This window comes from Erinaceus europaeus, chromosome 18, assembly GCF_950295315.1.
Source record: "Erinaceus europaeus chromosome 18, mEriEur2.1, whole genome shotgun sequence".
Taxonomy (NCBI): domain Eukaryota; kingdom Metazoa; phylum Chordata; class Mammalia; order Eulipotyphla; family Erinaceidae; genus Erinaceus; species Erinaceus europaeus.
The window spans coordinates 13563739-13576200 of NC_080179.1; the positions used below are offsets into that span (position 1 = coordinate 13563739).

Here is a 12462-nt window from a genome sequence, read left to right on the forward strand (position 1 = left end):
ATCAGCTCTTCATTATACTTGCCAACTGAAAAAATAAAATATTTAACAGTGAGCAGCAGAACAAAATACCATGACAGTTAAGAACTTGTTTTCAGCATTTTTCATCCATTAAGCTTTACAAATTGAAATTCAGTGTTCAAAAGAGAAGAATATTTCAATCAAGTGAAACTGGATTATAGGTTAGAAGCTGTAGTTTAGAATCTCCTTCTTTGATTTGGACACTGATTGAGAATAGAATTCTTAGATTGCTAATCATTTTGTTAAGCTGTAAAAGACACCAGAACATAGAACATATTCTAGACCGAAAGATAGGAATTTTGGATTCTGTTCTAATTTTTTTCACCTATAATGTCAGGATAATATCTCCAGATATACCTACCCCATAATATTTTGTAAGGGCCTAGTCTATAATTTAAGTCTAATTATTAGGTTTTAGTGAGACAATGGGTAGAATATTCATATGGGTAGAATAGGATTATAATATTTCTTTTCTTTTTTTTTAAAGAGAGAGAGAGAAAGAGAAGGAGAGAAAATGCTGGATTTTGAGGAATAGGAAAGAGAATGGGAACTTTACTTATTTATTTATTTATTTTTGCCTCCAGGGTTATTGCTGGGGCTCGGTGCCAGCATTACGAATCCAAGGCTCCTGGAGGCTATTTTTCCCATTTTGTTGTCCTTGTTATTGCCCTTGTTGTGGTTGTTATTGTTATTGTTGTAACAGCTGTTGGATAGGGCAGAGAGAAATCAGGAGAGGAGGGTAAGACAGAGAGGAGGAGTGAGAGATAGACACCTGCAGACCTGCTTCACTGCTTTGTGAAGCAACTTCCCCTGCTTGTGGGGAGCCAGGGGCTCGAATGGGGATCCTGATGCTGGTCCTTGCACATTGTGCCATGTGTGCTTAACCTGCTGCGCTACCGCCCGGCCCTTGGATTATAACATTTTATTAATACTTTAAAGTGTATATTGTGACAGGATTTATTCATAGGGATAACCTCTCAGAGGACATTGTATCTAAGAGGGAAGCTTTGATTTAAAATATGATAGTCCCTGTATTTCCAATTTTTCTGATGATCTGGCATTCATCATAGCAAGTGACTTCCCTGCAAGCACATCTCTGATATACCACCCAACAAGAACAAGGGCCCACATCACCAGACATCTTCTGTACCAAGCTCAAACATCAAGTTTGTATTTTCCCTCGCTCAAAAGTCACAGACAAACGAGATTCAAGAAAACTATCTCTATAGTCCAGGGCCAACCAAAAGTGTTGGACATATCCAACCCTCAACTGACTGATTCAAGGAACCCCTGCTGCCTCACCCTTATTTTCCCAAGAGAACCAAATAGAAGCTTTGGGCCCTACTCTGCCTTCTACTCTTCTGCCCTGTGGCCCTGAACGGCAGGCCTGTTCCTCTAGTTTCCAAAGGTCTGTGAGTATCATGATTCCTTCATGGAAGTCACTTTCAAGTTTGATTATCTTTTTTTTTAATTTTTTAAAAAAAATTTTATTATCCTTATTTATTTATTGGCTAGAGACAGTCAGAAATTGAGAGGGAAGGGAGGGATAGAGAGAATGAGAGACAGAGAGACACCTGCAGCACTGCTTCACCACTTGTGAAGCTTTCCCCCTGCAGGTGGGGACGGGGGGCTCGAACCTGGGTCCTTGCGCATTGTAATGGGCGTTCAACCAGGTGCGCCACCACCCGGCCCCAAGTCTGATTATCTTACCAGACCTGACTTTAAAAATCACTTTCAGGAGTTGGGCGTAGCGCAATGGGTCAAGTGTAGGTGGCGCAAAGCACAAGGACTGGCTTAAGGATCCCAGTTTTACCCCCCCAACTCCCCACCTGCAGGGGAGTCATTTCACAAGCGGTGAAGCAGATCTGCAGGTGTCTAGCTTTCTCTCTCTCTGTATTCCCCTCCTCTCTCCATTTCTCTCTGTCCTAACAATGACGATATCAATAACAACAATAATAAAGCAACAAAGGCAACAAAAGGGAGTAAGTAAATAAAATATTTTTAAAAAATTACTTTCACAGTACACTCCGTATACATGATGTTTCAAACACAGGTGGGATTACCCTAACACTTAGTCAAATACTTTAAGCAAACATGCTGGAATATTAGGATTTATGAGACATAATACACATTCTATACTTGACAAGTATAAAGTACTTATGTTAATTTTGACAATCAGCATACCTGTTTTTCTATTTAATATTTATTTATTTATTATTGGATAGAGACAGAGAGAAATTTAGGAAGGGGAAATTGAGAGGGAGAGAGACAGAGACACCTGCCCATTTCTGTTCTTTCACCACTTCTGTCCATGAGTGACATGTGCCCATCTTTATCCTTCTCTTTCTGGCTGATATCACTTCACAGGATTCCTTCAAGCTCTATTCCAGGAGGAAGGGAAGAAGGTAAATTCATTCTTCTTCACAGCTGAATAGTATTCCATGGTGTATCTATTTTTTAAAATTTATTTATTGGGGAATTAATGTTTTAGATTCAACAGTAAATACAATAGTTTGTACATGCATAACATTTCTCAGTTTTCCACATAACAATACAACCCCCACTAGGTCCTCTGTCATCCTTTTTGGACCTGTATTCTCCCCTCCACCCACCCCAGAGTCTTTTACTTTGGTGCAATACACCAACTCCAGTTCAGGTTCTACTTGTGTTTTCTCTTCTGATCTTGTTTAGATTAAAGATATTTTAATGTCATTATTCTTAATTTAAAAAAATGTTTATTCCTTTCTGTTGCCCTTGTTTTTTATTGTTATAGTTATTATTGTTATTGATGTCATTGTTGTTGGATAGAACAGAGAGAAATGGAGAGAGGAGGGGAATACAGAGAGGGGGAGAGAAAGACATTTTTCTTTTTTAAAAAAATATAATCACATTAAATGTGTGATTTTCTTTAAAAATAAATAGATTTTAATTATATTTCACACTGTTACCTCATGTGGCCATTGGTTGTCTTTCCCCCACTGTAGGTCAATGCCTTGTAATAAAAAAGAACCTTCCCATAAAGTATATTCTGAGTTGATTAGTTATAGGAAAAATGATACTTAAAGACTATGGGCAAAACCCAGGCTCTTATTAAAGTGAGAGCAGTGACAAATGTTATTTCAATGCTATAGCTCTTACATAGCCTAATATCCACCAAGAATTGTTAGCAGTGGTGATTCAGAAGTTATCATGCTGATGATTCTCAGCCTGATTGATTGATTCAAATCTTATTTCTGTTAACCTGAAGTTTCTGCTGGCAAATGTTTCCTGAAGGTTTTTTTCTTGTTGTACATAGGAAGTATTTTCTCTCTTCTTTCCTTTTTTTTAAAAAAAAATCACCCAGCCTTTATTTTCTTCTTAAAAAGTCATTTTTAAAAATTCAACTCTGTTGGCATTTTAATCTAGGATTCTGGGGTGTGTGTGTATCATCTTTCTGTTCCAAACACATTTTCTCCTCTCTCTCTCTCTTTCTTTCTTTCTTTTTAAATATTTATTTATTCCCTTTTGTTGCCCTTGTTGTTTTTATTGTTGTAGTTATTATTGTTGTTGTCGTCATTGGATAGGACAGACAGAAATGGAGAGAGGAGGGGAAGAGAGGGGGAGAGAAAGACAGACACTTGCAGACCTGCTTCACTGCTTGTAAAGTGACTCCCCTGCTGGTGGTGACTCAGGGGCTCCAACCGGGATCCTTTGCGCCACATGCGCTTAACCTGCTGTGCTACTGCCCGACTCCCTCTTCTACTTTTTCCTTCCTTCCTTCCTTCCTTCCTTCCTTCCTTCCTTCCTTCCTTCCTTCCTTCCTTTCCTCCCTTTCTTTCTTTTTTTCTCTCTCTCCCTCCCTTCCTTCCTTCTTTCCTTGTACAACACGATTAGTTGCTTTCAAAATGAAAATATTTCATATTTCATATTTTTTGCTCTTATTGGCAAATAGAAAGCTTGCTGGGACAACTTATTTATATCATTAACAATGAACTGGAGCACACTGCTAATAATTTTCCCATGGTAATTTAGAGATATTGATAATTTTCAAGGCAAAGCTAGCATTGTTTATTACAGATCTTACATATATATATATATGTATATGTATATATATATATATATATATATACATATTGTAAAGCAAAAGATGTGTATATGTCTCTGAGGAAAGACTTAGAGTTTAGGAGAATATAAGCAAGCAAATTATGCTAGAATAAATTGTACATTTTTCTTTACTGTGGAACTTTAGTAACTATAGGTGAACTCTAAGTAGAGCTTCAAAGTAATAGCTGTAACAGTGACTTATTGATCCCAAGGCTCCTTGGTATTTGGCTAGAGGGGAAGTCCTTTGGAGTCATTTGTTGTTTTAGTCATGGGTTGGTTTGACTGCTGGGGACAGACACCCACGAAAGCAACCGAATATAATAAGTGGCATAAGAGATGACTTCTCAAAAATAAGATCTAAGAAATCTTACAGTGCCGGCTCACTCTGGGTCCACCAGTCTCTCTGACCATTGGGAGACGAAGGTCAAAAGCGGCCCCCGGGGGTCCTGGGGTAGCTCAGCACGCTAAGGGCAAAGTGCACCGGGAGACAAGCAGGCAGCCCTGGGAGAGCTTCAGTGGGACAATTCGTTTATTGAAAGAAAAAGCAGGTAGATATAGGCCATAACTCAGGGGGAAGGCTTGGGGTATCCATTAACCCAAACCTGAGAAGAAAAGCAGAGACAGCTTGAGCAATTAAGATGTTTGCTGGGATTTTAAAGTTAACACAGTAATCCATGGCTTTTAATCAAAGAAGGAAAAGGGGGGGGGAGCGGTGGCATGTGTAGAAAGATGCCCATGTCTGGGGGTCCAGTTGTCATAAATTCCAGAGACTGAAGGAACCAGCCCTTCTCTCGACCTGAAAGGAGAGTTAGGGGTCAACCCACTCTGATCTCGTGGCAACAATGGCCTGGACTTTCCGGGACAGTGGGCCCATTCCCCAACATTACAGAATTCAGGATAGTATGTAAACCCAGCCTTCCAGTGATAGGGATGCCAAGTTATCGTGCTTTATACTAACTTTATACTTTTTCCTTTTTATTACTTTTTTGAACATCTGTTTATTACTCCAGAGTTTGCTGCTGGCACTATGAATCCACTGTTCCTAGTGGCTATTTTTTCCATATTATTGGATAGGACAGAGAACAATTGAGAGAGGAGGGAGAAGATAGAGAGGGATAGAAAGAGTGAGTGAGTGTGAGAGAGAGAGAGACCACCTCAGACCTGCTTCACCACTGTGAAGTGTTCCCTCTTCAGGTGGAAAGCCTGGGGTTCAAACCGGGATCTTTGTGCTTAGTACTATGTGAGCTTATCCAGGTGTCCACCACCTGGCCCCTTTAACGTTTTATTTTTTAATTAAACAAAAATCGGAATTGTAACTTCACTCTCATTGACCATATCTTCATTTCTATACAGCGGGCTATACTTGGGGAAAAGTATTTCAACTCAAGATGTTCTTACTCTTTACTAAGCAGAGCTTCAGGCCTTCGGAGGTAGTTTCAGGCTTTTGCCTACTTGAGTTCTGTATCTATCTTCTCTAAAAGTAAACTTTTTTTTTTTGGTAAAAAAATTTATTTATAGGGTGGGGGTAGACAGCATAATGGTTATGCAAAGAGACTCTCATGCCTGAGACTCCAAAGTCCCAGGTTCAATCCCCCACACCACAATAAGCCAGAGCTGTGCAGTGCTCTGATATTTGCCTCTGTGTCTTTCTCTCTCTGCATCTCTCTCAAAAATAAAGTAAAATACAAAAAAAAGAAAAAAAAATTTATTAGATAGAGACAGAGGGAAATTGAGAAGGGTGGGGGAGATAGAGAGGGAAAGAGACAGAGAGACACTTGCATCCCTGCTTTACCACTTGTGAAATTTTCACCCTGCAGGTGGGGACCAGGGGCTTGAACCTGGGTTCTTGTGCACTGCAATGTGTGCACTTAACCAGATGTGCCACCACCTGGCCCCATTAACCTTTGATAATATGTTTAATCTTAGACTGGGAACAAAAGTGTCTGTAGTGATGATGTAGTGTTTTTCATCAAGAAGAAAAACATACAGTATTAACTTCTGATTCTGTTCTCATGCATTACTTTGAACACAAACCACAGTTTATACCTCTGAAAAGTCTCTATGGTCTTAGAGATTTGTTTACCAACAAGTTGGACAGTGATTCCAAGGGCAACTCTCTACTTCTTTGAGAGAATAGTATAGTGAAATGATCCAAGATTTAGGCTCAAACATCTTTGAATTAGCACCCACACTCAGTTATCGACTTAGATGAATTATCTTCTTTCCACCTCAGGCTCCTCATGTATGCAGTGAGACAATGCCATTTCTTTTCTGTACTGCTGTGAATGTTTCATGTGTGTAAAGCACCTGTCTCATCCTGGCACATGATAGCTACTTGGTAAGTGATAGCCATTGTCTATATCATCTGAGGAACCAATCAGTTTCATAATGTAAGCTGAAGGCAAATCTTACTTAGTATTTTCTTTTGAAGGCCAATTCACCACATTCAGTGCTGGAGTAATTTGTGTAGCACTTGTTTACTTTTTACTTGTCTACTGACTTAGAAAATCAAGACTGAAAGCCAAAGTCATGAACTGGCTGCTGCTGCAAAGCCAGATTGTGCTATTGTTCTCTACTTGAGGCAGTTGGCACCAGAGGACTTTGGATGGATAGGTATGCAGGTACTTAGACTGCGGGACTTGACTACATATTGAATTTAGTGTGAATGAAGACCTAGTGGAAAATTTTTGTGAAGAATTCAAACATTTATGACACCAGTGTGAATCACCTGCCAATGACAGATACTGTCTGTGAGGGAAGTAGCACTAGTTATTTATTTATTTTTTTCTTACAAGCTGCTAGATTTTATTGCTTTGGATAAGATATTATATAAAATGTTTTTTAATAGTCAAGAAAATTCATACTTTAAGCATGTGGCCAATATGAAAAGATGGTGTCAAATATTAAGGATGCTTTTGAGTCAGTAGTCAGAAATGACAGGTTAAGAAGATCAAGCAAGTTGTCCCATAGTGTAATCAATTTTGATGAATTACTAGAAGCCTTAGGATCTTAATTATGATTAAATTTGGGAGCACAATACAGATGCATAAAGACTTTCTTGTTCGAGACACTAAATGTCCCAGGTTCAAGCCCCATCACCAATATAAGCCAGAGAAGAGCAGTCTTCTGGTTGGGGGGAAAAGAGTGCCAACTATTATTTTCTGTGTAGGATCATAGGTCAGTTCCAGTGTCAAAAAGGGAAAATTGATATTGGCTTTATAACTTTGTATTTTAAAATATTAAAAATCATAGTATTTCACCAAAGTAAAAAACTCTAGGTGCGGGGAGAGGATAGATTTTTGGCTTCATTATAAGGGGGTGGGGGTGGGGACACAGACCTTTGGTGGTGGGAACGGTGTTAATATACACCAAATTAAAAAAAAAAATCATAGTTGAGTGCTACAAAAAATAGGTCTGCAATGCACACAGAAGGAATGGAGATCTCTGCATTTCTCAAGAACAGTTATACTTAATATGTCTGAGCTAAGAAAAATGTTATGACATAAAAATTCTCTAAACAAAGAGAATCTACCTCACCCGTAAAAAGGACTCATTGCAGATTTTAACAACCTTATTATAGAAGCTCTTACTTTTAATTTATTAGAAATATTTCCCATTGTAGAAAATTTCTTATTTCTTTTTTCTCAGGGAAATGAAAAAACTGGACACAATTCTCTATGTGATATTTCATTATAGATCTAGAGACATTTGCTAAGTTTCTTATTCAAATATCCACTTTCAGTAATAAATAGACCCAGTGTTTCTGCCTTCATATCTGTTCTGTTTCCTTCTGACCTGGCTCTTGGTGAAACTTTGCAGGTAAATCTGGTAAGCTCCAGGAGACCTCATCTTCAGAGTTACTAAGCAGAGTTCCTCATTCTTTTTTTTTTTTAATATTTATTTTATTTATTTATTCCCTTTTGTTGCCCTTGTTGTTTTATTGTTGTAGTTATTATTGTTGTTGTCGTTGTTGGATAGGACAGAGAGAAATGGAGAGAGGAGGAGAGAAAGGTAGACACCTGCAGACCTGCTTCACCGCTTGTGAAGCGACTTCCCTGTAGGTGGGGAGCCTGGGTTCGAACCGGGATCCTTATGCCGGTCCTTGTGCTTTGTGCCACCTGCGCTTAACCCGCTGCGCTACAGCCCGACTCCCAGAGTTCCTCATTATTGCCTAAACAATCTCGATGTTCTATTCCAGGCCCTTTCTCGATGAAACTCTTGCTTCCAATGAATTATTTAGCTATGACATCACTCTGTAAGGGGGAGGATCCGTTATGTTACTCCTAGCCATCTCCTTAAAACCCTCTAAGCCTTTTTTTTTTTTTTTTTCCCCTCCAGGGTTATTGCTGGGCTCGGTGCCTGCACCATGAATCCACCGCTCCTGGAGGCCATTTTTTTCCCCTTTTGTTGCCCTTGTTGTTGTAGCCTCATTGTGGTTATTATTGCCATTGTTGATGTTGTTCGTTGTTGGATAGGACAGAGAGAAATGGAGAGAGGAGGGGAAGATGGGAAGAGAAAGACAGACACCTGCAGACCTGCTTCACCGCCTGTGAAGCGACTCCCCTGCAGGTGGGGAGCCGGGGGCTCGAACCGGGATCCTCACGCCGGTCCCTGCACTTTGCGCCACCTGCGCTTAACCCGCTGCGCCACCGCCCGACCCCCAAGCCTTTTTATAAATAAGAATTAAAAAAAAAAAACCCTCTAGTGGGGCCAGGCGATGTTGCACCCAGATGTCACTATGCAAGAAGACCCAGGTTCAAGCCCCTGCTCCTCATCTGCAGGGGGGGAGCTTCACAAGTGGCGGAGCAGTTCTGCAGGCGTCTTTCCTCTTCTGGTTCTCCCTCTCTCACCTCTGTTCAAAAACAAAACGCTCCCCAGCCAACGCTGTCCTCTATAATAGGCTTACAGGTTTAGACATGCGAATTAGACCTTCCTTCTTCAGCCTCAAGCTTGCTGTCCTATAGCTCTTCAGTGCTATCTTCAAAAAAATATTTTTTAAATAATAGTTTGTTTTTGTCTGCCCTTTAAAATGATTTTTATTGGGCCTGGTGGTGGTGCACATGGTTGAGTGCACATGTTATAGTGCACAGGGACCTAGTTTCAAGCCCCTAGATCCCTGTCTGCAAAGGGAAAGCTTCACAAGAGTGGTGAAGCAGTGTTGGTCTTTCTGCCTCCCCCTTCCATCTCAATTTCTGGCTGTCTCTATCCACTCTATCCAACAAGTTAATAAAGATAATATTTAAAAATGATTTTTTATTATTTGTGATTTAACATTAGTTTACAAAATTTAAAGATTCCGTGCCCTGTATATATGTGTGTGAGTGTCACCACACCCAGCACCAGAGTTCTTCCCTCTAATAGCCACCGGAGTTTCCACAAAGTCCAGGAAACAGTTTGATAACTGTTTTCTTCCATGTTCATTCGCTTTAGATATCTTTATTCAACAGATGATTGAAATTGAGGCAGTTGTCCTTTCCCTCTTTATCTACTTCACTTCTCCAGTTCCTCTGTTCTCTTGTGGCTTTTGTTATTAATCCTTCCTCTTGGGATACTGATACTTTGAGTTGTATCAGCTTTAACATCTCACTTTTTTTTTTTTTTTTTTTTTTGCCTCCAGTGTTATCGCTGGGGCCTGCACTATGAATCCACTGCTCCTGGAGGCCGTCCCCTCCCCCCTTTGTTGTTGTTCTTCCTGTTATTGTGGTTATATAGGACAGAGAGAAATTGAGAGGGGATGAGGAAGACAGAGAGGGGGAGAGTAAGACGAACACCTGCAGACCTGCTTCACTGCTTGTGAAGCGACCCCTCCCCCGCAGGTGGAGAGCTGGGGGCTCGAACCCGGATTCTTGCTTAGGTCCTTGCACTTCACACAATGTGCATTTAACCTGGTGCACTACCACCCGTCCCTCCCCCACTCCCTTTCTTTTTTGACCTTAGACTAGATATGACCTCTGTTCCGTACTCCACAATATCTTCCATTGCCCCTACTATTATAGGGTTGATTATTGCTTTTACTGAAATCTGGATTTTTTTGCTATCATTTGTTATTAAAATTTTCTTCGTTTTCAAGAGTAACATACAATTTTATCAAATTATTTTCCTATTTTTCTTCATCACCTACAATTAGTTTACACCTCAATTTTTGACTTAGCTTCATTTTTATATTAGAAAATTAACCCAAAGTTTAATCATACATTAGGAAAGTGTGCAGATGGATCAGATATTCCAATCTCTTGTTAAATGGATCATATAAAATTTTAACTTGATTTGTGAGAATTACACTGCAAGTGGTGTAATGAAGAGAAGACAAATCAAGCTTTAACATGCAGTGCTTTTTAAAAGAATTGGTGAGATGTAGTATAATACATCTTCCTATTCAGTTTTTAAATTGGAAGATTAATACCACATCTATCAAGATAATTATTTTTTCTCCTCAAGTTACAAGTTTATGAGGTGAATGTAAGTAGCTGGAAGAGGATGGCGGTCACTTGTGATATTTTTGAGTTTCTTGTTCATACCAGTGGATGTCTGTTGCTACCATGTGGCTTTAGATGCTTTGTGAAAGACCACTCCACAGTTTTGGTGGCCAGTCTATTCAGAAATATTTTCTGGAGATTCAGACTATAACAAAGAATAGAGCATTTAAAACAATTATTCTTAGTTGATAATCACCTATGAGCACTTGGAAATATATATATGCATATATATGTATATATATTATATAATTTGGGTTGGAGTAAAGCTTAGACATGACTATTTAAAAGCCTCAGATAATGCTTATATGTACCCAGATCCCCCTTGTCCTGGTCTATGCCACTGAGTTAAGTCAAACTATTAAACTTGCTTCACAAACTGATTTATCAGCCTTCTTGACTTTTTTATATGTAGAGTTTTGCCATCACCTCACTTTCCTCCATGAGAATGACACTTCCTTTCATGTAGACTTTTAAATCTTCATCTTCATTTATCAGCAATAACAACTATAGTAGTGATTCATTTTCATCTCTGTTCCTCTAGAATTCAGTGTGAAATCAAATCTATTATTATTAGAATTATATGGAAGGGTTTTGGAGAGTGACCACCTAGTAGAGTACACACTACTAGGTGTAGAGTACTAGGTGTAGAGTACACACACCTAGTAGAGTACACACTAGAGTACTAGGTGTAGAGTACACACTAGAGTACTAGGTGTAGAGTACACACACCTAGTAGAGTACACACTACTGCAAGGACCCGTGTTCAAGCCTCTGGCCACCACGTGCATATACTATGCAAAGAGCCAGAAGGCCCCAGTGAAGCCCTGCTATCAAGGAAAGAAGAAAAATTGCGTATGTAAAGTTCTCAGTGATAAGGTAACACACATAAAATACACTTTTCTCTTTCTAACAACAGTGCACATACAGATAATGTCTATTCTGTCTAAATTTTTAAAAATTTAAAAAATTTTATTTATAAAAAAGCAAACACTGACAAAACCATAGGATAAGAGGGGTACAATTCCACACAATTCCCACCACCAGAACTCCGTATCCCCTCCCCTCCCCTGATAGCTTTCCTGTTCTTTAACCCTCTGGGAGTATGGACCCAGGGTCATTATGGGGTACAGAAGGTGGAAGGTCTGGCTTCTGCAATTGCTTCCCCGCTGAATATGGGCGTTGACAGGTTGATCCATACTCCCAGCCTGCCTCTCTCTTTCCCTAGTGGGGCAGGACTTTGGGGGAATCAGAGCTCCAGGACACAATGGTGAGGTTGTCTGTCCAAGGAAGTCTGGTTGGCATCCTGCTAGCATCTGGATCGTGGTGGCTGAAAAGAGAGTTAACATATAAAGCCAAACAAATTGTTGACTAATCATGAACCTAAAGGCTGGAGTAGTGCAAATGAAGAGTTGGGGGGGGGGATCTCTGTTTTGTAGATAGCTAGTAGGCATATTTTAGTTATATTCCAAAGGTTCTGTGGCTATATAATTTTTTTTCCCCCTGAGCCTGACATCTGATATACAGGTGGATCCTAGTTATTATTTGGGGAGATGATGTCATGGCTGGAAAAAGGACCAGAAAGCTGAATCAGGGTAGAGGATAGCTCCCAAATATGGGAAAGGTGTATAAATATTGTTGACTGTAAACCCCATACTCTGTCTTATTTTTAGGATCGAAGATTCAATGATGAAATCGACAAGCTAACTGGCTACAAGACAAAATCATTATTGTGCATGCCTATCCGAAGCAGTGATGGTGAGATCATTGGTGTGGCCCAAGCAATAAATAAGACTCCTGAAGGTGCTCCATTTACAGAGGATGATGAAAAGGTGAGATTTCATACTTTTTGTACTTCTACCTCTCTCTCTTTTTTTTGAGCACTAAT

At 39.7% G+C, this 12462-nt stretch overlaps 1 protein-coding gene across 1 annotated transcript in view; it reads left to right on the forward strand.

The window, feature by feature from the left end:
• Nucleotides 1-12462, forward strand: part of PDE11A (phosphodiesterase 11A) — a 349760-nt gene that overhangs the window by 17521 nt on the left and 319777 nt on the right. The window contains exon 2 of the mRNA XM_060178283.1: nucleotides 12248-12406. Coding sequence (XP_060034266.1) covers nucleotides 12248-12406 — 159 coding nt within the window. The remainder of the gene's footprint in view (nucleotides 1-12247; nucleotides 12407-12462) is intronic.